This window comes from Eptesicus fuscus, chromosome 15, assembly GCF_027574615.1.
Source record: "Eptesicus fuscus isolate TK198812 chromosome 15, DD_ASM_mEF_20220401, whole genome shotgun sequence".
NCBI lineage: Eukaryota > Metazoa > Chordata > Mammalia > Chiroptera > Vespertilionidae > Eptesicus > Eptesicus fuscus.
In genome coordinates, this window is record NC_072487.1 from 3,181,231 (window position 1) to 3,206,218 (window position 24,988).

Here is a 24,988-nt window from a genome sequence, read left to right on the forward strand (position 1 = left end):
CCTTCAGAAGGGGAGGTCACCGCTGCAGAGGTCACCCAGAAGGCAAAGGCCCGCTTCACCCGGGCCTGTCTGTCGTCAGGAGTGGCCGCCAGGCGTGGGCGTTGAGGCTCCCACACTCCCCTGCTCGGCTGGGGCCGGTGCAGGGACAGAGGCATGTTTCTCAGGCCGGAGAGGGAAATACTTATTTCCTGATTTAACTTCATTCCTTTATTTTGCAAATGGACCTTGCATTCTGTCTTAGATACCAGGATAAGTTAGGGAAAGCCTAGTGAAAACTACATGGTGGTAGTTGCATGAGGAATGCGTACTTTGCAGTCTTTAGTGTAGGGATAACTAATTATAGCTCGTGGGTTACCTTGAGGAGGAAGAGAAATTGTGGTGATGAAGGCTGCAGACAATGGGGCCCGAGGCCTCCGTGGTCGGCCGAGGCCGGAAGTGTGTATTTTCACCCGGGAACCACGGGGCCAGGGGAGGGACGGGGACTTGCTCGAAGGAGGAAACGAGGGTGCCGGGCCGGTGCTCTGAGTGAGGTCGAGAGTGCCGACCCCTAACTGCCGCCGTGTGTTCATCGCCGTGAGATTTTGGTGAATAGGGTGCCTGCTTGTCCAGCCACAGAGCCAGCAGCTTGGGCTTTTCCTCACGAAAGTGGCACAGGCTCACTGACCTTCCGGAAGAGACGCTTCCTCTTTGTCATTCTTGGTATTCGTGTTGTTTACCGTCACCTCTTCTCTGCGTGAACCACCCTTTTTCCCGTAAGCGTTTCCGGCCTCCAGGTGGCTGCCGGCTCCCCGGCCTGCGGGACAGGAGACCCCACGGTTTCTCAGGCTCCCACGTGTCCATCGCTAAGCCAGCGCCTCCCCAGCGCTGAACTAGGAGACGCTTCCGTGTGCTGCGTGACAGGGCCTTGTCCAGGCGGCTCCCTGCCTGCTCGGGCGGGACGCTGCTTTGCTGACTCGTGGCCCTCAGAGGCAGCCACCTCCGGGAGACCAGGCAGGTCCTGGCGAGTCCTAACCATTCCCACCTGCCACTTTGGGGTCTCATTTGCTAACTTGAGGTATTTGCTCAGGATTCGGGGAGCAGGTCAGGCCCCGGGTGACGCTGGAAATTGTGTGCTGTGGGTGGACGTGTAAGAGTGGAGTGTAAGCTGGTGAGCGTGTTTGGTCCCACTCCTCGGGGCTGGGAGGGAAAGATGGGGCACCAGCGTGGTCCTGGGGAGCCCCCCCACTTCTCAGTTGTCTTCAGAGAAATGGCAAGGATTGTAGAAGCTCTCAAGGCAAAGGAAAATGATGCTCCAACTACAAAAAGCGCTGGAGTTGGATTCTGAAGTTTAAAAAATCTGTTGGATCGTTTGCTGCCACAGGGGTCAGACAGTTTCACCGGCCGCCAGGCGTCTGACCCTGCACGGGCGCGGGGACAGACACCACGGAAACTCGCTGCACACACAGTGTGAGACCCTCCTGGTCAGACAGCAGCGCAGCAGGAGGGTGGGAGCGAGCAGGCTCTCAGGAAGTCCTCTCCTCGTCAGTATTGTGTGCGTGTCTTTGCTTCCTCCTGCTTTGCCTCCCGCCTTTCGGTTTCAGGGAAGGTGAGGGCTGCGGCTGGCTCTGTAGCCCGTGGACAGGTCAGGGGTTCCTTTTCTGGTGAATGACTGGGACCGTGGCTCACCGTTGAGTGGTGGCCGTCAGCCATTGGGGACCAGCTCCTCTACCGGGGTGACCAGCCGACTCGCGTGTCTGTGGGTGAGTGATTGCACACTCACGCCCTCCTGTTTGCACGAATGCCACCCTGATCCTGGGTCCGAGTCAGCTGCCAGGGGCCCAGCAGTTGAAAAGAACTACAGGTTTCCTTTCAGTGGTGTTTCAGAACGGATGCTGAGTTTATGTGGACAGACGATTTCAGTGTTTAATGTCCTCATTTCCCATTATTTCCAGAGCAGAGCTTTCTGAAGACTTCCTCCTAGAGACGATTGGGAAGTTTCGAGACCCCCAAGACACAGGTACGGTCGGTTTTTTCTCAGTCTGTATCCAGTGAATCAAAGTTGACATCTGTGGAAGCCTCATTGAGAGTCAGCAGCAAGTTGGCTGTTGGTCGCAGCGCGCTCCGGGGGCAAAGACCTCGCCTGGCCCCGTGCCTGGGTGGCTTGAGGTGGAGCCCAGCGTGCAGTGGGTGCTGGCGCCTGGACCTCCGTGCATCGCCTGCTTTTTCTCCCTCCGATCGCGCGCCCGCCTGTGCTGTGCCCCTGCTCTCTGAGCCGGCAGCCCCCGTCTAAGCCCTGCCAGGCCGCCTGCTCTTCGGGAGCACAGGGGTCGTCTGAGGCGCAGTGCAGGAAGCGGTTTCTCAGTGTCACCCCAGATTGGGGTCGTTTGTGATTGGTTTTCATTTTGGTCAGGTAATACATGGTCAACCAAGTGTTTTCCGTTTAGGAGGGAAGAGAAATGCCAGTTTAACTTGTGAAAACGGAAGGAAAGCCTCACAGGGCCGTGCCCCCACAGGGCCGGGCATTGGCCGTGCCAGTTTGGTGGGCGGTCGAGATGCACTTTACTTCCGGGCACTTGGCACTGTCTGTTAAGGGGCTGGTCACAGACACGCGTCTTCTGTTATCGGCCTGGTGTGCCGGGCCGCCCCAGGGTTTCTGACCGGTGTTAGGTCGCTGCATTAACTAGGAATTCCCAGCCCTGGCATTTATGATCCCAGGGTTTTTTCCTGTTTTCTCCCCAGATCATTTGTCTCTGGATCTTGCGTGCCACGCCTGTTAGCTTACAGGGCCAGGAGGGTCCCGCTGCCCCGGGTAACCCCCTGGCTTATGCCCTTCTCAGCGCCTGCCCGTCATCACTGCTGGTCGATTCATGGTCGAGTGGTCAGTGTGTGTGTCCGTCCCTCACCTGCTGCCCTCTGACCCTTCCCAGCTCCCCTCAGCACTCACGGCACACGTGTGCCAGATTTGGGTGAGGGGTCTGGTTGAGGTGTGTCGGGCGTCCTGACTTCCTTGTTTGCCCCTCAAGGTGGCTGGAGGGGAGCAGGTGTCCCGGGACAGTGTCCTGGGGGATTTTCTGCAGAGTGGGTCCAGCCACCTCCAGGGCTGGGCACGTCCCCGCGCCGCTGGCGGCTGCTCCCGGGGATCTGCTCTGTTCTGCGGAGACTGCAGCTGAAACAACAAACTCGTGGTGGGGGCCTCTGACACAGCTCCTGACACCCATCCTGGTTCCTGGGGCAAGGCCATTTCTTGGAGGTGGTGACGTCAGCACCATAGCCAGGGCCGGGGCGGGAGAGGGGAAATGGTGTGGGGACAGGCCGGGGTGGCATCGGGAGGGTCCGATCTTGGTGGCTGCGTCACTCTCTGCTCCCGGCTGGGAAGGGAAGAGGGGCAGGTGGTGCCCTCCGCTGTCCCCGCCTCGTGGCCTGGGGGAGGAGGGCTCAGCGTCCTGTTTTCGTGGAAAGCCCATTTCGGCTGCCCAAGCAGCTGCCCACCGCCGTCAGCCGGATCCCCTTTCACGGGTCCCTGGGATTCTGGTGAGGGCGCCGTTAGCATTGGCTGGCATCCTGCTGCTAACAGGAGCACCGACGCTTCATGTGTGGTCGCGGGTGGCGTCCCCTCTGTGACCCACCCCCACTGTCCCAGGCAGCTGGTCCAGGAAGGGAAGCCACGGCATGAGGCGGGGTGACCGATCCCGGGCAGCACCTGCAGTCCGCGGGTCACATGTAATGCAACACCAGATCACAATTTTTATGCTGATCAGAACAGAGTGCATGCATACCACACATGCATGTGGACACGTGCACGCACACATGACCACACCGATATGCACACATGCAAAACATGCTCGTGCACACAGATGAACACATACATGAATGTACACATGTGCGCGCAAGCACAGGTGCTCATATACACATGTCATACCTATACAAATGCACACAAACACAGAAACTCAGGTGTGCATAGATGCACATATACACGTATACACACATGTGTATGCACAGACATGCATGTATGCCATCCCGTGAACTAGCCCTTCCCCTTGCTGCTAGCTGTTTGCTTGGTGCGGGTTTCCCCTGCCACCGCCCCGGCGTGCTTCACGGCCATTTTGGTGGAGAGCTGCGCTGTGACCGGCAGTGATGGGCTCAGGGCCCCCCGGGCCTGCGCTCCTGCATTGAAGGTGGGCTCGTGCACTCCCCAGGAACCGGGACAATTCCGGGTAGGTGACGGGAGTGACATGTGTGACCTGTCCTCCTGGTGGGCCCTGTCTCGTATGGAAGGCAGGACATCACACGGGAAGGCGGAATGCTAGGGCTGACGCGCTCCCGTACTTCATCCTGCTGTGCCCACGGGACACCAGGTCTGTGCCCAAGGCGCTTCCCCTCCGAGGTGGCGGGCGGCGCCCTGGAGCCTGCGCTGTGGCAGCGTGTGCATGGAGGTGTGGGCCGTGCTCTGCTCAGCAGTTCGAAAGTTACACAGAACCATGCGTTCTTGGCAGAAAATAAGACATCCAGCCCTTCCGAGGTCATAGAGCAGCCAGGCAGCCCCCACGCCGGCCCTCCTGTAGGAGGGGTGTCTGTGTGGTGGGCTGTCCTGTAGGAGGGGTGTCTGTGTGGTGGGGCCCTCCTGTAGGAGGGGTGTCGGTGTGGTGGGGCCCTCCTGTAGGAGGGGTGTCTGTGTGGTGGGGCCCTCCTGCTTCTGCTGTTCCTGTGGATCTTCTTGAAGACCTTTGGGAAGGAGAGGCGGGGTCGATGGAGGCCATCAGGAATCCGGCATCTGCTGATGAGGGACGTGAGGCCCAGAGCGGGGGAAGCCTGCGTGCTTCCGCAGAGAGACCTGCTCTGCCTCCGGAGGGAGCGCCGGTCCTAATGGGTCAGCGTTGGCCCCGGCGAAAGGCGACTTAAGAAGAACGTGTTCCCTTTTCTCCTAAACCGGTGTGGGCAGCCCACGGGGACAGCAGGCCCCCGCCTCCACCCAGCACCCTGGGCATTTGTCAGGCCGGCTCTGCCAGCCTGGAAGCTGTGGTCGAGCACGTCATCCGGTTCCTGCCCGTGTGGGGCCCGCACGGCTGTGCAGACGGCGCTTCCGTCCGCCGGCGCCTCTGCAGCTCAGCTCCCACGGAGCCACTGCCTCCCAGGTGCACGCAACCTGGGCATGCGTTTCCTCTAACAGTTCCATTAATTTGTATCAGCCCCATCAATACACGTGATTTTTAAATGGAAAATTTTTAATTTGTTTTTTATTTTTATTGATTTTCGAGAGGAAGGGAGAGGGAGAAAGAGATAGAACATCAGTGAGGAGAGAGAATCATTGATGATTGCTTCCTGCAGGCCCCACCCTGGAGATCGAGCCCACAACCCGGGCATGTGCCCTGACCGGGAGTTGAACCGTGACCTCCTGGTTCAGGGTCGACACTCAAACCCTGGGCCCCGCCGGCGGGCCGTGCACGAGGTTCAAAGTGAAGAGTTCTTCCACAGGGTGTGCGAACAGGGGCCTCCTCTGGTCCTGTCCCTTTGTCCCGGCGGCGGCCAGCTGAGCTGTTGTAGCCTTTTGGGGAGTCTGCCTTCAAACTGCTTGTGCTGATATTTCCTGATTTTCTCTTTTGGATGAGATGTCGCGATGGAAGGTGAGGGTTGGGTCCTCTCACTCGCCCCCACCCTCCCTATGGCGTTGCCGCAGATTTTGTTATGGGGCCGTCAGGGCTGGTCCCGGCTGGGCGGTGATCGGGACACGCTGATTACACTTCCCACCACGCCCCACTTCTTGCCTTCCCTTGGGTGGCGGCTGCTTCATGCTGAGTGTGTGCACTTCGTTTTCTGTCTGGGTGTGGGCTACCAACTCGCCTCAGACTCTGCCAGACTCTGCCCTGCCCCTCACACAAGCCCACGGCTCCGGGTGACCTCTCCTGCACCCTCTGGGCCTGGCCTCCGCCCTTAGCCCACCCTCCAGGCGCACACCTGCCCCCTGTCCCCGCTCTGCCCTCCTCGGGAGGCCTGGGGAAAGCTCCTGGGGTGGTGGAGCGTATCCTAAGTCGCTTTCCGAGAAAGAAGTGAGAGTAGAGACAACTTCCATGTTTGACACATGTTGCGTGTGACACTCATAGGATGGATAATGGTCTCAATGGAGAATTTTAGGTGGAATCCTCCTCCCTCAGGACTTTAAGGCACTGCCGCCGCCCAGCATCGGCGTGGCTCTGTGCCGCCGCCCAGCATCACGTGGCTCTGTGCCGCCGCCCAGCATCACGTGGCTCTGTGCCGCCGCCCAGCATCAGGTGGCTCTGTGCCGCCGCCCAGCATCACGTGGCTCTGTGCCTCCGCGCAGTATCACGTGGCTCAGAGGCTTCGGAGCTCCGGGCCTCCTGGCGTCTCCATCTCCCCACGGCGTGCCGGGAGCAGGGCTTTGCCACTCGTCGTGCTGCTTGGCGCTTCTGTGTCCCTGTGTGCTGGGCGTTTTCCTTTTATTACGTGTAAATACGTCTTTATGCGTTTTTATTATTTCCCTGATAAACCCTCCTGTTTTCTCTCTCCTGGAGCTCCTGTCAGTTAGATGCGGGTCCCTGATCCGATCCAGCTTCCTTGTCGTTTCTCTCCCCGGTTTCATCTCTGTCCCGTCGCCCAACCTCTGGAAACTCCCCTCCAGTCCTTCACGGAGCATGTCCTTCCTTCAGTCAAAAGTTTCAGTCCTAAGCTCCGTTCGTTTCCCGGGGCTGTTTCTTCGTGACTTCTCCCCTCACTGACTCTGGTTTCCACTCTGGTCCACAAACTCAGTTGATTACCAACAGGGGTGAACACAGCTGTTACCAAAAACTGAACTATGGACACTTCAGTAAGCTATCCTATCTAATAAAACAGTAATATGCAAATTGACCATACCTTCGCTATGCCCAGCCAATCAGAGCGAACAAGATGGCGGTTAATTTGCATACACTGAGGGAGGGAGGAGTGAAGAAAGCATAAAGCAAGGCGGCTGTGCGGGCGGGTGGTGGCACGGCTGTGGAGCACGCAGCCATGGTGGCCTCTGAGGCCGTGGTGGCAGTGGGCGGGGCATGGTGGGTGGTGTGTGCGGCCGCGGTGGCCTCGGAGGCGGTGGCGGGCAGTGTGTGCGGCGGTGGCTGCAGTGGCGGTGGGCGGGGCGCACAGCGGAGGCGGCGGGCTGGGAGTGGCAGGCGGTGTGCAAGGCCGCAGTGGCCTCGGAGGCGATGGTGGCTGCGGGCAGGGCGTGGCGTGGCAGCGCGTGGTGGGGCGGGCGGGTGGGCGGGATGGGGCGTGCAGCCGAGGAGGCAGCTGCGTCAGCGGGCGCCGAGGGTCGGGAGTGCGGGGCGAGGCTTGCAGCGGCAGTGGCTGTGTCCCCCGCGTGGCTGCAGAGGTTGAGGTGGCGGCGGGCTCGGTCGTTTGGGTGGGCGGGACGGGGTGGGCCCGGTTGGGTGGGCGGGGCGGGGCGGGCCCGCCACAGCGGGAGAGGTGGCTGTGGGGGAGGGAAGCCCGCCAGAAGTCTTGCAGGAAATATTCCTGCAACGGGTCCCCAGTTAAAAGTAACGGTGACGTCCGCGCTCACACTCCCTGCCTCCCGTGTCACATGCTGTCATGCACCTCGCCCTGCGCTGCCCGGGGCCCCGTCGGGAGCTGGGAAGCAGCATTCGCACCCGGACATCGGCATCGCTGCAGGGCAGGACCCCACCCCGAGCCGGCCGTTCAGGTTTGCCAGCACACCCACCGCCGGGTGTGCTCATCTGTTCACTTTCCAGCTTCCGAGGTCCGTTCCTGTCCTCACGCTGCCTCCTCTCCCCGCCGTCACCCTCAGGGTCTCTGTCCTTTCCGTGCCGTTTCTTTGGCTTTTGGGGGAGTGGGGATAAAGCCCTGTGTGGGCACCCCCATCCAAAGAGGGATGGCCCCGTCGCCCTGTCTGGGCGTTCAGCCTGGCTGCAGCGCCGGTCCTGGCCTGCCCAGAGGAGTGGCTGCTCTCGGGGACCGGAGGGGGAATTCGTCCTCGTCGTGGGCCTGGCCGACCGGTTCCCTCCAACCAGGCAGCTCCGTGTGGATGCCGGAGGCGAAGGAAGCAGCAGCCTCCCCTCTCCCGCACGGGCGGGGGCACACGTGCGGGGAGGACTCTCCGAGCTGGTCCATTTATTTATTTATTTTCCTCACCCGAGGATACGTTACTGACTTAGAGGAAGGGAGACAGGACAAAAAGAAACATCGGTATGAGAGGGAAATATCAACTGGTTGCCTCCCGCATGCACCCCAACCGGGGATTGACCTGCAACCTCGGATGTGCCCTGACCAGGAATGGAACCCAAAAAAGTTTGGTGTACAGGACGATGCTCCAGCCAACTGAGCCACCGGCCAGGGCCAAATAAACTTTATTTAAAGGGAAGTTTCAGATTCACAGAGAAATGGAACAGAAAGTGCATGGAGTTCTCATGCACCCACCCCATGCCCCATACACACAGCCTGCCCCATCTCCCCCCGTACCCCACAGTCACAGCCTCCCCCATCTCCTCCCGTACCCCACAATCACAGCCTGCCCCATCTCCCCCCATTCCCCACACACACAGCCTGCCCCATCTCCCCCCATACCCCACACACACAGCCTGCCCCATCTCCCCCCATACCCCACACGCACAGCCTGCCCCATCTCCCCCGTACCCCACAATCACAGCCTGCCCCATCTCCCCCCGTACCCCACAATCACAGCCTGCCCCATCTCCCCCGTACCCCACAATCACAGCCTGCCCCATCTCCCCCCGTACCCCATAATCACAGCCTGCCCCATCTCCCCCCATACCCCACACACACAGCCTGCCCCATCTCCCCCGTACCCCACAATCACAGCCTGCCCCATCTCCCCCCATACCCCACACACACAGCCTGCCCCATCTCCCCCCGTACCCCACAATCACAGCCTGCCCCATCTCCCCCCGTACCCCACACGCACAGCCTGCCCCATCTCCCCCCATACCCCACAATCACAGCCTCCCCCATCTCCCCCCATACCCCACAGTCACAGCCTCCCCCATCTCCCCCCGTACCCCACACGCACAGCCTGCCCCATCTCCCCCCGTACCCCACAATCACAGCCTGCCCCATCTCCCCCCGTACCCCACACGCACAGCCTGCCCCATCTCCCCCCGTACCCCACACAGCCTGCCCCATCTCCCCCCGTACCCCCCACACACACAGCCTCCCCATCTCCTCCCGTACCCCACAATCACAGCCTGCCCCATCTCCCCCCGTACCCCACAGTCACAGCCTGCCCCATCTCCCCCCGTACCCCACACGCACAGCCTGCCCTATCTCCCCCCGTACCCCACACGCACAGCCCGCCCCGTCTCCCCCCGTACCCCACAGTTTGGTCAGAACTGCCCCGGGGGAAGCTGAGGATTCGTGAGGTGGCCGCACTGCATCCCAGGTAAATCCAGATCCTGACCGTGAGAATGGCGGGCCTGGACGCGGGGACAGAGCTCGGCCATCTGCGCCATTGGCAGCAGGAACGGAAGCAGGGTGGGGGTCGGAGGCGAGGGGAGGCCTGGACGGAGGTGGGCGCTGCTTCGATGGGCGTGGTGGTGCTGGACAGGGGCCTGGGACGACCGAGGCGGCACCCGCCGGTGCCCAAGCTTCCGGCGGCGTCTGCTCAGGCCGTCGCGGAGCCTGTGTCCGGCGCCGTGCGGAGTTCCTGCGGGGCGTTTCGCCTTCGCGGGACGCGGATTGCTTAAGGAGCGGCTCCCGTTGGTAGCACAGCGCAGAGCGAGAGACCTCTCCGGGCCGGGCTTCTGGAGCACCTGGTGCCTCACTCCCCTGCGGAGGGCAGGACGGCAGGTCCCCACCCAAGGCCAGGGCCGAGGGCGAGTGTCCCTCCCCCTGGGGAGAGCCCCTCTGCAGAGAGCACGCCCTTGGGGCCACTTCCCAGCCTCTCCCTCCTGCGCATCGGGTGTTGCACTTAGAGTTCGGTCAGCCCTGGCTGTGGGTGTGGCGTGCAGACGGGCGCTGTCGGTGCGTAGTTGTGTTGGTGCACAGCCACGCGTTACCGGGGCGGACCCCAGGAGCTGGGCGACACTGCAGGACTTGAAAAGCTGACGGTAATGCCTTTGTGGGAAAGGGGTGCCCCCCCACCCCGCATGTGCCAGTCCCTGGAGAGAGTGAGGAACTGGGTGCTCCCTGACGTCGGTTCCAACAGTTGGTCAGGATGGGGAAAGATGCGGGTGGCGGGGGGCCTGGCCGGGTGGGCCTCCAGGCCAGGAAGAGGAAGTGCAGAGGGGCCGGGTGAGGCAGGCGGGAGCAGAGGAGGCCGCGTGGTGCCTTAGGCTCCCCAGTGGCAAGCACCTGCAGTGAAAGTCCCCGTGAGTGCTTCCCTCATGAAGCAGAGCTGAGCCCCATGTCCTCATGTAAAAATAAAGAAAAGAAAAGGAAAAGAAAAGAAAAGAAAAGAAAAGAAAAGAAAAGAAAAGAAAAGAAGACCTAGTAAGCCCTGCCTGCTGGGCTTTGGGGGCCAGACAAGGACGCTGAGGGAGCAAGGGGAGCGCAAAAGGTGACTTCCGGGTGGGAGGAGGGAAGGGCCCTGGAGGACTTCCTGGAGGCGGTGACTTGAATGGGTGAACAGAAGCCAAAACTTCTTCCAGACCCTCTGGGAGGTTTGGGTTGGCCTGGTGTGTGTGTGTGGCGGGGGGGGGGGGGGGGGGGGGGTAAGGCTGGACCAGTGCTGTGTATGGGAGGTGTGGGGCCTCCGTGGGGGAGTGAGTGAGGAAGCTGGCTGTCCCTCAGTTGTTGCTGAGGCGTGCCCAAGTCAGGAGCCTAGCGGTGATGATGGGTGAGGGGAAGGTTCTGGAGAGGAGCCTGGATGTCAGTTGGACTGACAGACCTGGAGTGTGTTGGCTTGGGGTGGGAGGAAGAGAAGGGGGTGGTGACGGCCAACTCCCGGGCCTCGGCTGGGGCGGGGGGGGGGGGGGGGGCGCTGCCCCACCATTTGGGGAAGAGGGAGCTCAGTGAGGAGGGGAGCACGGTGGGCCCCTGGAGCCTCCTGGGGCAGAGTGTCTGGAAGTGAGGGTGGGTTCCGCTGTAACTTAATCGTGCTTCCCGCTGTGCTGGGCAAGGGGCCGGCCTCTGCTCGGTGCTGTGTGGTTGGAGCTCCTTCCTGAGAAGTCGGGGGTCCATCTCTGAGTGTCACTGCGGTCCTGGGGGGCCCTGGGGCAAACCCCCACCGGACGGCCTTCTCGCTGGCCTGAAGCCGCTGGCCTGCGGCTCACTGCAGGGAACCTTGCAGACAGCTCAGGGGCAGGTGGTGTGTGGGTGCCAGGAGGCCGGGGACCCCAGCCCCGCAGGCCGTGCTTTCAGCGAGGTGCTTCTCGGTGACAGGCAGCCCAGGACCACTGCTGCAAGGCTGGAGGGATGGGGCCCCACCCCCGCAGGGCGAGGTCACACGCGGCCGTGTGTGCACCCACACATTTCAGCCTCTGCTGCCCCCTCGCTTTCCACGCGGGCTGTCGTTCTGGACAAGCATACAGGACCTGGGGAGCCGGAGTCTCCGAGGAAACGGAAACTGTTCCTTCCGTCGCATGAGCTGGGCAGCCAGGCGGCGTCTGTCCCAGTCTGCACCCCTGTCTGTCCTGTGATCCTGGCAGCTCAGGGCGGGAAGCACTGACTCCTGCAACTTGGCTTTGCTCCAGGGCACCTGGGGTGCGGTGTCTGTCCCCCTCGGAGCTCCCTGCGACCCCGCAGACGGACCCCTGACTGGCGAGGTGTGGGAGATACTGAGCATAGAAATCAGGCACCATTGCCACGCGTCCTGACTGGCAGCCCTTCCTTTTTGTTCTCTTCCAGATTGCTCCGGAAGGTCGGAAAGAAGCCCGCTGTTCAAGAACAGGAGGCCCGTGGCGTTTGCAGAGGCGCGAGTCACCTGACCCCCCAAGCGTGCTGAGAAATGTGGGTCCTCAGGGGTCACGGTGCCCCTCAGCTCCAGGCAGTGCTGCGGGTCAGGGCCCCGGGGCTCTAAGTGACCCACCGGACACTTGCAGCGGCCTCGCTGCCCACAGGCATTTGCCGCTGAAGCCCTGCCGCGGCCCCTGCCCAGGAGGATGTGTGCCCGCGCTGGGGGGCCGCTCACCGCCCTCGCCATGGTGTTTGGGGCAGCGGTGGCATTTGCACCCATACCTAGGATCACCTGGGAGCACAGAGGTGAGGACAGAAGTGCATCCGGTGCTGACGGCATCTGCTCGTGGTGCCCACATGCGTGCCCATATGTGCACACCTCTGGCCGCTGGCTCTGCGCTCTTGCACTTGTATGTGAGCAGGCGGCCTGTACGCCGCGGCGGGAGATGCTTCGGCAACTGGAGACACTCCTGGGCTTGCAGGGGCCGGCTGACCTGGTCTCTAAGTCAGGCCCCTGAAGGAAGCCGCCTCGTGCCTGCTGACAGTCAGTGCCCGCTGCCCGGGCACCAGCCACTGTGTCTGTTTGGAGGATGCTAACTGCGTGCAGCTGAGCTTCTGGCCAGTGGTTCCCATTCGCTGTTTATTAGTTTCTTTTGTATTCATTTCCTCTTGGGAGCTGTGTCTGGGGACCGAGACCCCAGCTTTCCAGGCGCACTGGCCGAGCGAGGGGAGCCCGCACAGCTCCGGGCAGCAGGTGTGCGGGGGGCCTTCATCCGTGTGCCTCGGTCCCCACACGGGCTCTCAGACAGCAGGAGGCGTGAACTCCTAGCTCTGGAGGGAAAGCAGAGCGTGGGGACACAGAAAGCCAAGTTGAGAGCACTCGCATTGGTGCTGGGTGGGTAGGAAGCCGCTCCCTAGGCAGCAGTGCCGGCATCTCCGTGTCACCTGGTGGCCAGCCATGCCTTCCTCCTGCTCCAGACAGCCTCTGCTCCGATAGGCCTCGCAAGCGCGAGTGCCCGTTCTCCCGTGTTACCAGCTTGTGCCGGTTATCCCTGAACAATGCTTGGTTAAGGGATATATTCATTGAAGTCGATTTATTAAAGGTAGATCTTTCTGTTTTTTCTTGAATAAGAAAATCCTAAATAGTTAAATTCTGTCTGCACCTAATCTGTGGGTGACTCAACACCCAGAGGTAAGCGTTCGGCAGGAGGGGGAGGGAGCTGCCACGGTCAGCAGCTTGAGGTGCCTGGCCAGTCGTCTCCTGGGAGGTCACAAGGTCATGGTGCCAGGGCCTTGCTGCAGTGGGGTCACTCTCCCGAGAATTCGCACACGTCGAGGTCGTGCTCCTGGGAGGTGACGCTGCCTGAGACACGCTGGGTGCACCGTTTGGAACTCAAACCGTGGGCTTTAGGGAGCCACACCCCGCACTGCTCAGCGCGGTGGCTCGGGGCCTCTCCGGGGTCCCACGCACTTGGTGGCTGCCTCAGCGGGTCTGCACCACCCAGAGGTGCCCGAGCTCGGGCTGGCGGGCCGGCCTCCGTGGCAGTGGGTCCACGCCGCCCTGGCAGTGTGGCCACCCTGAGTGAGACAGGTGCTCAGGTATGTCCAGGCTCAGAAATGCCTGATGCGCCCCCCTCTCCCCAGAGGTGCAGCTGGCGCAGTTTCACCAGCCGGGCATCTTCAACTACTCGGCCCTGCTGCTGAGCGAGGACGAGGACACCCTGTACGTGGGCGCCCGGGAAGCCGTGTTTGCTGTGAACGCACTCAACGTCTCCCAGAAGCGGCACGAGGTATGGCCCGGGCGCCCTGCCCGTGCGGTCTGGGCTGCAGACCCTTCCAGTGTTTCCTCCAATCGGCACACGGGCTCCTCCCCGGGCGTCAGGCCCTTTCCTGGCCGTGCTCGCCCCCTGGCGGGCCTCACAGACTCCTGTCCGAGGGCCGCGGGCCCTGCCATCCGGAAGCTTCCTTCCTGCTGTGTCCACACAGCCCCAGCTCGGGTGCCCCCACATCCTCACCGGGAACCACCTCTTTCAGCTGGGGTTTCTGAAGGTCTTATCAAGGACCATCTTAAGGGTGCACAGGAGCAGAGGGAGTGCCGTGACGGACCCTCCACCCCCCCTCCTCGCCACCTCCCCCCGGCTCCGGGGGCAGGGCTGGCCCGTCCTCCCCCACATCCCCACTCACCCCACGAGGCTTTGAAGCCAAACCCAGACACAGAGTCTTCATCTTCTAAGTGTCTCCCTGGGCATCTCCTAAAGGAAAGACTCCTTTTTTCAAAATAACCCAAACACCATGATCACATCCAAAAATCAGTGCTGTCGCGTAGCCCCATTCAGCTCCACAGACGCGCCCATAGTGACGTTTGACTCTTCAGTTTGAGTCCAGTGGCGATCAGGCCACCGTGCCCCGGCACTCTCCTCGGGCCCTTTCCCGGACCGCCCTGGGTCCCCTTGCTGGGAGAGCTGCAGTCCTGGGGGCCGCCGCCGAGGCAGGTGCTCCTCCCGGCCTCGACTACTGCAGGCCAGAGCACCTGTGCATCCAGGATTGTGAAATGGGACTTTCCAAAGTTTTCCTTCTCCATTTGTGAGCCAGGAATTGCCTTTAAAGGGGAAACGGCCTGGCCGGTGTGGCTCCGAGGTTGAGCGTCAACCCAGGAACTCCACCCCCAGTAGGGGTGCATGTAGGAGGCAGCCGATCGGTGATGTTCCTCTCATCGATGTTTCTATCTTTCTAGCCATCTCCCTTACCCTTTCTCTAAAAAAAAAAATTAATAAATAAAGGGGACATGCCTGTCGCCAGCTAGTCACGTCTATCTAAAGGGAGACCGTGAGTTTTTATTGATTTTTTAGCGTTACCATGGACTCGTGGATTTAAACGTGTTTGAAGCCCCTTGATCATCGGCATTCATTTGGGACCTCACTTGAGGCCCAGACGGCCCCCTCTCTGACCAGGGCAGCCTCTCTGGCCTGAGCGGCCTTAGTGTTGGGGTCCGTTTCTCAGTCTCAGAAAACAAGGTGGCCAGGTCCCGTGTGTGTCCTTCCTGCTACACGGCACTCCCTTTATGTTCTGTTTTGTTTTGTCCCAATCTCCACAGTCTAGCATGGAACCAGTCTCTGTTAGACACGTAACTGAGCTTCTGGTCCCTGCCCTTCGCAAGTGAGGTGCAGGTGTGGCCCGCGGTGCTGGGGCCGAGCTGGCCTTGCTCTGCGTGGCATCGCCGTGGCCCAGGGCGAGGGAGAGGCCTCCGGGCCTCCTCTCCGCAGAAGAGGAAAAAGTGGAAGCCACACCCGTGAGCGAGGTCACGTCCCGCCTTCGTGCATTCCCGTAGACCAGTGGTCGGCAAACTCATTAGTCAACAGAGCCAGATATCAACAGGACAACGATTGAAATTTCTTTTGAGAGCCAAATTTTTTAAACTTAAACTTCTTCTAACACCACTTCTTCAAAATAGACTCGCCCAGGCCGTGGTATTTTGTGGAAGAGCCACACTCAAGGGGCCAAAGAGCCGCACATGGCTCGCGAGCCGCAGTTTGCCGACCACGGCCGTAGATGATGATGAAGTTACCTGCAGCCTCATTTCTGAAGGAAGCTGCTGTTGGAAATGGGACTTGGTCCTGCTTCCATGTGTCTGACGGGCTCCATTTCTCTGAGAACACGGGCCCGCCGGAAGCCATTAGTGCAGAGGACACATGGTTATTAACTCCCGCCCCCAGGACGGGACCCCCGCCGCGCTTCCTGACCTGGACGGCCGGCTTTGATTCTCTGGCAGAAAATACATATATTTGGCATCAATCCTGGAATAGCACTTGGGGAGATGGGGCAACTTGGGAAAGGAGAGGCGGGGTGGAAGCCCTCGGTCCTGGCTCTCCATCTGGAGGGCCAGGGACCGCTGCTCACCGGCCGCCTGCTGTGAGAGGCAGGAGCCGCGCAGACGCAGCTGCCCTGCCTGTGAGCTGTGCGGACAGGGAAGCAGCGTCAGGGCTTCTTCCCTTGGACTCAGAAGTCGCTGTAAACGGAAAAAAGAAACCCTCCTTGACGTTTGAAAGCACCTCCAGTCTACCTGTTGATAAGTGTAATCGCCCACTTTCAGTGGCGTAGTGTCTGCTATTGCTTGCAGTGAGTAACGGGCCTGGGCGGGCCCTCCAGGCCCCGCGGACTGGGAGCCGAGGGTCCCGGTCAGAACCCCCCCGGCCTCGTCCGCTCTCGGCCTCGCGTGCAGTCTCGGATTTCCGTCTCGGAGGCGTCGGCCCTGCCGTGCGGCTTCGTCAACTGCATTCTGTGCAAGCGTCTGCTTCCAGACGGAGCTGTGCACTGGAGTGACTCCCATTCCCCCACAGGCATACTGGAAGGTCTCGGAAGATAAACAAGCCAAATGCGCAGAAAAGGGGAAGTCAAAACAGGTAATTTTTCATTTTTATTTTTTTTGCTCCAGAAGCCCAGGTGAATGCTGGCCGCTTCAACCCGGACACTGCTGCCTCTGGAATGCAGCCTGGGCCTTGAGTCAGGTCTCCCACGGCTCACCGCCCCCTCTGTTCCAAACTGGGTCCCTCAAAGAAAGAATCCAACAGAGTGGGATTTGAGGAGTGCTTTTTAAAGTTTAACTGAATTGAAATTACTCATGGGGCCTGAGACTTGGGCTCTGGGAAGGGATTTCTGGTGCCTGGAGGGTTGCCATAGGATCCCTGGGTTTGGGGCACCTCTCCTCCCTCGGGAATCTGCCCCTCTCCAGGGGGTGCTGGCACCTCCGTGTGCTGGCCGTGCGGGGAGCGCGGGCCAAGCTCCGTGTCGGTCGCTCTGGGTTACCCCACCCACCGGAGCTGGGCAGGTGTCAGTCTGGGGGTCTCAGAGCCCCATCTTCTGTGGTAGTTGGTGAGGACAGCCGAGCCGGTTATGGTAAATTTCAGCAGTTGTTGGCTATTTTCAAAACAAAACTTTTTTAAATGAAAGACCAGTATTTTTTTGCTAAACCTTTTTAGCAAAACGCTACGTGCTGTCACTAGGTCGCTGTGTCTAAAGCTCCTTTAGGAAACGAGGGAACAGGGCAGGCTCCGCCGAGTTGTCTTCAAGCTAAATTACAGCAGAGCCCGCCCGCCCGCCGGCGGGCGCAGTGGTCCCTCCCGCTCTTGCCGGAGGCACGAATTACTTCAACCAGATCTAAGGCAGTCACCGCAAAACAGCTTCCCCCGTGGGCATAACTTCAGACGAGAGCACATACAGCCCAAGCACATTGCACCTAAAATAGCGAGTGGGTCCTTAAGTGGCACCTGGCTTCCCTGCGGCCTTTCTGATGTGGCGCCAGCTCAGCCCTCCGAAGTCCAGCCTCTCCCCTGGGCTGGGCGGCCGGACACAGCCCAACCCCAAGCGCCGTTTCCAGTTTCATGGGTTGGGGCGGGAGGGTGGGGCCCCGCCGAGAGGAGGGCCGAGGGACCTGCACAGCGTGCCCCCGCAGGCCTGGCACCAGGGCATGGTCTGTGTCCAGTGGGCATAACTGCTTTTCTGTGGGGTCAGCTTTCACTGCTGCTGTGGCCAGCCCATCTCTTCTGGGTACAAATTAGCGACTGCAGTGACGCCTCCTGGCACCTGACAGCTGCCTGTGGGCACTGCAGGGAAAAGCCCTCGGTCAGTCCAGCGGCAGAGGAGGCTCGCCCGGGGCGGGGCGGGGTCTCCACGCCTGCTCTCCCGCAGCTGGCAGGGCGGGGCTGGTGCGGGAAGATGGGCACTGTGGCCCGGGTGAGAGGGCACAGCCAGTGCACGGGCAGAGCTGCGTGTCGAGGAGCCGGGTCGGCACCGCTGCGGGTTCCGAGCTCGGGCGTGGACGGTGCCACCAGTGCGGACGTGGAGGGCGTCCGGTGGACGCTGGTGGCGGTTAACTGGGCGTTCTTCTTCCTTGTAGACCGAATGTCTCAACTACATCCGAGTGCTCCAGCCGCTTGGCACCACTGCCCTTTACGTGTGTGGGACCAACGCCTTCCAGCCAGCCTGTGACCACCTGGTGAGGCCAGGCCCCGGCCGCGTTAACGAGAGCGGGGCTCCGGCAGCGAGGGCTGCCTTCGGCACCGGCTGTCCTAACCCAGGCTCTGCCTCCCTCGGCCCGGAGCCCTGTCTGCAGACCATCGTGACGGAGGGTGCGGGCAGGGCTCCTGACTGGCTCCTGAGGGTGTCAGAGCCAGGAGCGGGCGGCGTCCCGCTGCGCATGCGCGCTCCCTCGGAAAGCAGTGCCGCAGCAGAGCTGCCTCGCCTGACAGTGCAGACGTCCGATGACACTTTCTTTCCATTCGCCTGCAGGACCTGGCGTCCTTTCAGTTCCTGGGGAGAAACGAAGACGGCAAAGGAAGATGTCCCTTCGACCCGGCGCAGAGCTACACGTCGGTGATGGTCGGTAAGTCGGCGGTGCCTGTCGCGGGCAGGGCTGTGCTGGCACGCTGAGACGCACAGGACAGGACACGGCGCCTCCCCTTCTCGGGTCCCCTGCGTCCCTTCCAGAGCCCGTCCCCAGAGGGCGCCGGCGCCTCTGCAGAGACCCTGCTCGGCTCCTGAATTCATTGCTCAGAGGAGAGCCAGCCAGCGCGGCCTGCCCCAGGCTGTTCTTGCCTGTTTGGCAGACCCTCGGCTACGTGGCCACGTGGAGTCGCGCTCCCGGGAGGAGAGGGTTGTGGCTGAGCCCTGAGGGTCTCGCACGGAGGCAGGGAGGCCCTGGCCCACGTGCGCCCGCTGTCCCTGTGCTCTTTCCTGTCCCTGACTCATAAAGCGCAGTTTGACCAGGAGCCTAGGACTCCATGTCAGGGAAGGCACGGAAGCAGGTGTCCGGGCGAAGGAAAGTGAGGTGCCGAGCTCCCCGCCCCCGCACCGTGCTGACGCCCTTCTCCTCTCTCCTGGGCCAAGACGGAGAGCTGTACTCTGGGACGTCATACAACTTTTTGGGCAGCGAGCCCATCATCTCCCGGAACTCCTCCCACAGTCCTCTGAGAACGGAGTACGCGATACCTTGGCTCAACGGTAAGCAGCGGGTCCCCCAAGGCGTGTGTCCACTCGGGCAGCCGCCTCGCCGGGACTGCCCTACGGGCTATATTTCTAGAACCTTCTTCCGGCTCAGCCTCATGTGGGCCCCACGCTCTCACCACTGGTGCGGTGGGCGCTCTGGGCCTGCTCAGGCTGCACAGCCAGCCTCCGGGGCTTCCATGGGCGTCCACGGAGCAACTGTACGGCTGCGTAAGGCCACCTCCTCGCGCCCAGGACATGCAGCGGCTTTCACGGAGCGGCTCTGAGGGAGCTCAGGCCGGTCACATCGCCTGGGATGGGATCGTGTCACCTCAGGCGGCACGTGTCCACGTCACCTTCATGGAGCAGATGGCTCGAGGCCACTCACGAGGCCTTTCTCGTGGGTGCCGGCCAGCAGGCCTGGGCCCTGAAGCCTCCTGGACTCTCAGCTGGATTCGTAGCGGCGGGCGGTCTGAGAGACGGCGGCTCCTCCTCTGTGCGGGCAGGAGTGTCTGAGGCACGAGCTGTTTAACCAGCAAATGCACATCTGCTCACGGCTCTCCACAAGTGGGGGCGGGGGTCTGGCTCCTGGGCCCGGGCTGCCTGCCGGTTGGAAGGCCCAGCCTCGAGTTCTGGGGGTGGGTCAGGCGAGTATGCATCAGAACCACATCCAGGGCACCGCTAGGCTGAGGAGGGCGAGATGGGCACCCTCATCACTCCAGACCCTGAGTGTGGTTGGGCAAGACATGCACCCTCCGTGTCTTGTAGGGGCAGTCCCTTCATATGTGTAGGGACGTGCCCAGGACCTTCTGTGTGTGCGGGAACATACCCAGGTCCCTCCATGTGTGCGGGGACATACCTAGGTCCCTCCATGTGTGCGGGGACATACCTAGGTCCCTCCATGTGTGCGGGGACATACCCAGGTCCCTCCATGTGTGCGGGAACATACCCAGGTCCCTCCATGTGTGCGGGAACATACCCAGGTCCCTCCATGTGTGCAGGGACATGCCGGGACCCTCCATGTGTGCGGGAACATACCCAGGTCCCTCCATGTGTGCGGGGACATGCCGGGTCCCTCCATGTGTGCGGGGACATGCCGGCACCTTCTGTGTGTGCGGGGACATGCCGGGACCTTCTGTGTGTGCGGGAACATACCCAGGTCCCTCCATGTGTGCAGGGACATGCCGGGACCCTCCATGTGTGCAGGGACATGCCGGGACCTTCTGTGTGTGCGGGGACATACCCAGGTCCCTCCATGTGTGCGGGGACATGCCGGGACCCTCCATGTGTGCGGGGACATGCCGGGACCTTCTGTGTGTGCGGGGACATGCCGGGTCCCTCCATGTGTGCGGGGACATGCCGGGACCTTCTGTGTGTGCGGGGACATACGCAGGTCCCTCCATGTGTGCAGGGACATGCCGGGACCTTCTGCGTGCAGGGGCCGGCTCCTCAGTGTTGGGAATAACCGGTCTCTCCCTGCAGAGCCCAGCTTCGTCCATGCCGAAGTGATTCGAGCGAGCCCGGAAGGCGCCGAGGGCGGGGACGACAGGGTCTACTTCTTCTTCACGGAGGTGTCTGTGGAGTACGAGTTTGTCTCCAAGTTGATGATCCCCAGGGTCGCGCGGGTGTGCAAGGTGAGGCCGCTCCCGTTTCTCTTGGTTCCACCTGTGCACACGGCACCTCGCCCAGGCCCCACACTCCCCGCTCAGTGCTCAGAGGTCAGGTGGGCGGTCCCTCTGCTCGGGCATCGGAGCTTGGCTCCTCTGAGTGGCCGCTGACTGGCCCCCTGGCCTCAGAGGGTCTGCCCTGGGCGCCCCGTCCTCAGACCCGCCCGGTAGCAGGAGCGAGCACCCGCAGGCTGCGGGAACTGGGGCTTTCCTCCGGGGGAAAGACGGGCAGGGCCCGTGGTTATTGCGTCCACGACGGGTGAGGACGCTTCGGCTTCGTTCCCTCTGCACCCACGTGTCTGAGTCTCAGGGCCAGGTCGCTGCAGCTGCGATTTCCCATGGTCCCTGACGTGTTCATGGAGAGCCTGGCAGGTCCAAAGCACTTGCGCGAACACTTGGGGGTAGGGAGGGAGTGCAGACCTGCTCTCCCGTGAGGAACATTTGGGGAGACCAGACCTACACCCATTGGCCTAGGATGACTGGGGCGCCAGTGCGTGGGCTGCTCCTGGCTCCAGGCCCCTCGTGGGCAGGTCACGGGCGGGCGGCCATGCAAGGGGGCCACTGTCGCCAAGCGTGGGCAGGTTCCGGCACCGTCCGGCTGCCCCGGCGGCTTTTCCCCAGCGGGCGGGGTTCTGTGGTTGGGGGAACCCACAACCCGAGCTGCGGGGAAGGGTGCTGGGCTCACGGGGTGTCTGCAGAGGCTTCCCTTGCAGCCGGGGCTGCATTTCATTCAGGCACCGCCACGGGCCCCGGCCGGCTGGGCACCCGCATGGGGCGTCTGCCCGTCTGCCATGCGCGTCTGCGTTTCAGGGCGACCAGGGCGGCCTGCGGACCTTACAGAAGAAGTGGACGACCTTCCTGAAGGCCAGGCTGCTCTGCTCCCGGCCGGACGGCAGCCTCTTCTTCAACGTGCTGCGCGCCGTCTTCGTCCTGAGGGCCCCGGACCTGAAGGAGCCCGTGCTGTACGGGGTCTTCACCCCGCAGTTGTGAGTGCGGGTGAGGGGGTGGGCGCTTCACCGCCGCCCCTGCCGGCAATGACATGGCCCTTCCTCCCCAGGAACAACGTGGGGCTGTCGGCCGTGTGCGCCTACAACCTGTCCGCGGCCGAGGCGGTCTTCTCCCGCGGGAAGTACATGCAGAGCGCCACCGTGGAGCAGTCCCACACCAAGTGGGTGCGCTACAGCGGGCCGGTGCCCTCGCCCAGGCCCGGGGCGGTGAGTGAGGGGCCGGGCCGTGGGCACCTGGTGTGGGGCCAGCCGTGCTGGGCCTGCGCCTCGCACACCGCCGGGCCTCGCGGAGTTTGAGTGTGTCTCCGTGGGAGCAGGCCTCCCCCTGGGACTGGGCAGGGCGACGGGCACTCTGTCCTCCTCCTGTGTCCCGTCCTCGGCACGCGTGTGACCGCTGTTTGGAGTCTCCTCCGGCTGCAGGGCTGTTCTGTGGCATTAGCTGTGCATGATATAGTTAGGTCTGTTTCACTTTCTGTTTCCTGTAGAGACATACACAATTTCTTGGCAAAGAGATGAGCTGTACTCTCCATTCACTAACATGAATCACGCGTTGTCTCTTAAAAGTGGTGCATTTTGTGTAGAAACCAGTTTCTAGGTGGATTCAGTTGTGTCTGTTTGTCCTGTGCCCCAGCGTGAGGGTGCCCGGGCGTGTGGGTGCCTGGGCGTGTGGGTGCCCGGGCGTGGGGGTGTCCGTTCGTCCTGTGCCCGGGCATGGGGGTGCCCGGGCGTGGGGGTGCCCGAGCATGGGGGTGTCCGTTCGTCCTGTGCCTGGGCGTGTGGCCCCGCGGACTGCCTTTCCTCCGACACCAGCTGCTGTGTCCTCAGGCTCCTCATTCAGTAAAACACGTTCTCTTGGGGCCCCAGGTCTTGCTGTGCAGGGCGGGGGCCAGGACACTCCTGCGCCTTCGTGCTGGTTGGAAATGGACCGTTTTTCCACTTCTCTCACCGGTCTTCTCTTCTGATGGGAGAGCTGTCACAGAAGAAGTGTTTATTTTTTAACCTCAAAATCTGAGCCCTTCTTTTCATTGATAAATAGATAAAAATTGCCTCACTGGTTATGTATCATGAAACGTAATTATATCTTGTGGGTAAAAGGACAGTTGCACTTGTACATGCCACAACTGTCTTCAGATCCAGGGAAGGGCCGTCTTGGTTCCCCGTTTTCAAGAAATCCACTGTGGAGTCCCTGGTTTTGCGCCTCCCGGGCCCGGCCTTGTGCGGAGCGCGACGTCCGTGTGTCACTGGTAACGGCCGGTCTGCTCCCTGCAGTGCATCGACCGCGAGGCGCGGGCCGCCAACTTCTCCAGCTCTCTCAGTCTGCCCGACAAGACGCTGCAGTTCGTCAAAGACCACCCTCTGATGGACGACTCGGTGACCCCGACAGGCAACAGGCCCCGGCTGGTCAAAAGCGGTGTGAACTACACCCAGATCGTGGTGGACAGGACCCAGGCCCTGGACGGGACTGCCTACGACGTCATGTTCGTCAGCACAGGTGGGTCCCGGGCCTTGGTCACAACCTGGTAAGTCCCGCTGCCCTTGCCCAGTGGAGCCCGCACCTCCCAGGTGCCCGGGGCAGTGTGCACCTCTGAGAAGTCTCACCCGTGGCTTCATGTCCGTGACCTCAGACCCCCTGGGCCCTGGTGAGAAACAGGTCCTGGCCCAGCCCTGGAAATTCAGGTCTGGTAAGTAAGTCTGGGCTGGCGCCAAGGGCACCGGCTGAGAGTGGGCAGCACCTCCTCCCGCCTGCCCTGACCTGCAGGGGGCACTGCTCCCCGGAGGCCCGGGGATTAGGAAACGGGTGTCGGACTGGGCGCAGTGGCAGGCGCGGCAGCTGGCAGGAGCTGGGCCGGCCTGGGTGCTTCCCAGTCGTGCCTCTGAGCAGCAGGAAGGGCCCGCCCTCCCCCGGGCCACCGTGCAGGATGGCGCCCCAGAGGACTGGGGGCCCGGAAACCGCTGCAGGTTGGACGGATGGCACCGTGTTGGCCGTGCTGGTGAGGGTGCCGGTGTCAACAGTGAGCCCTTAGTTTATTCTTCATAAAACGCCGGGACGAAGCGATGCCACTTGGTTCCTGTGGTTCATTTTGCCATGGCTTTTCCTTTTCCGTTTCTAATGCAAAAGCGCCGTCCTCGGCTGAGGGCAGGAGTGGAGAGGCAGAGGGGGGCGTTGGCAGCTCTGGCAGCACGTCCCCCTTCCGGGGTCACTGACCGGGCTCTGACCTTGCAGACCGGGGCGCCCTGCACAAGGCCATCAGCCTGGAGAGCGACGTCCACATCATCGAGGAGACGCAGCTCTTCCAGGACCTGGAGCCAGTTCAGACCCTGCTGCTGTCCTCCCAGAAGGTGACGGGACTGCGTGGTGGGGGCGGCCTCGCGTCTCGGGGTCCCTGGGCTGGTGGGTGGCCTCACATATCTGTGGTCCCTGGTCTGGGGGGTGGCCTTGTGTCTCAGTGGTCACTGGGCTGAGGTGGTAGGCTCACTGTCACTGGGCTGGGGGGTGGCCTCACGTCTTGGGGTCCCTGGGCTGGTGGGTGGCCTCACATATCCGTGGTCCCTGGTCTGGGGGGTGGCCTTGTGTCTCAGCAGTCCCTGGGCTGGGGGGGCGGTGACCTCGTGTCTTGGGGTCACTGGGCTGGGCCAGAGGCCCTTTGTCCATCTCGCCCAGAGGAGCCACCTTTGTGCTCTCACAGAGTCTTTTGCTCCGTGGGGTCGGGATAGAGAGAGGGCAGTCTGGGGAGATTAACTTTCTCCTGAAAGTTGGCAGAACCTCGCTGGGTTGTTGGGCACCACATGATGTGTGTGCGGTGCGTGCTGGCCTGCAACAAAAACACTTCCGTGCCCGAGCGTGGCGCGGGAGAGACCCCCAGTACCTGCCTCTGCGCTTCCTCATCAGCACAGAGGGCCTCCCTCCGGCACCGCTCCCCGCCCCCCGACGGCACGGACTCCTGCGCCAGGTCAGCGGCCTCTCCTGGAAAGGGTCAAGCCTGTGAGGCTCTGAGGGCCACGCGGCTCCGTCCTGCCGTGGCACAGGCGTGTGGCCCATCCGCGAGCCTGCTTGTGCTCCTGCAAAGCTCGGTAATGGGCGCTGAGCTTGCAGGTCATGACATTTCCATTTCACGTCACAAGTCTTCCTTTGAGTTTTCTTCAACCAGTTATAAATGCAAAGCCAATTATTAGCAGTTGGGCTGAACAGAAACAGCAGGGGCTGGACTTGCTGTGGGCCGCAGGCGGTCCCCCGGGTTGTCCCCCGCAGTGGCCGGCAGGTGTGCCCATTTCATGGCTGGAGGGGAGCTGTGGGCAGCACAGTGCAGGCCGAGCACCAGGTCGCCCGGTCCAAGCCCCAGCCCCGTAGCGCCTGACTGTGAGCCTGAGCAGGCCCGTCCTGCCTCAGTTCCCTCATGTGCACAGGGGGACAGCAGACCGTATGTAGGAGCAGCCTAGCCTAGCCCCACTCTGTGACTGTGGCCGAGGACCTCACTTCTTGTGGGTATCCCCACGCTCTGA

At 62.0% G+C, this 24,988-nt stretch overlaps 1 protein-coding gene across 1 annotated transcript in view; it reads left to right on the plus strand.

The window, feature by feature from the left end:
• Window positions 1–24,988, plus strand: part of SEMA4D (semaphorin 4D) — an 84,873-nt gene that overhangs the window by 53,546 nt on the left and 6,339 nt on the right. Inside the window, exons 2-13 of the mRNA XM_054727225.1 lie at window positions 1,932–1,996; window positions 11,788–12,141; window positions 13,480–13,625; window positions 16,173–16,235; window positions 17,729–17,827; window positions 18,121–18,214; window positions 18,718–18,831; window positions 20,296–20,447; window positions 21,291–21,466; window positions 21,538–21,694; window positions 22,757–22,979; window positions 23,712–23,827. Of these exons, the coding sequence (XP_054583200.1) occupies window positions 12,042–12,141; window positions 13,480–13,625; window positions 16,173–16,235; window positions 17,729–17,827; window positions 18,121–18,214; window positions 18,718–18,831; window positions 20,296–20,447; window positions 21,291–21,466; window positions 21,538–21,694; window positions 22,757–22,979; window positions 23,712–23,827 (1,440 nt within the window). The 5' untranslated portion in view covers window positions 1,932–1,996; window positions 11,788–12,041. The remainder of the gene's footprint in view (window positions 1–1,931; window positions 1,997–11,787; window positions 12,142–13,479; window positions 13,626–16,172; window positions 16,236–17,728; window positions 17,828–18,120; window positions 18,215–18,717; window positions 18,832–20,295; window positions 20,448–21,290; window positions 21,467–21,537; window positions 21,695–22,756; window positions 22,980–23,711; window positions 23,828–24,988) is intronic.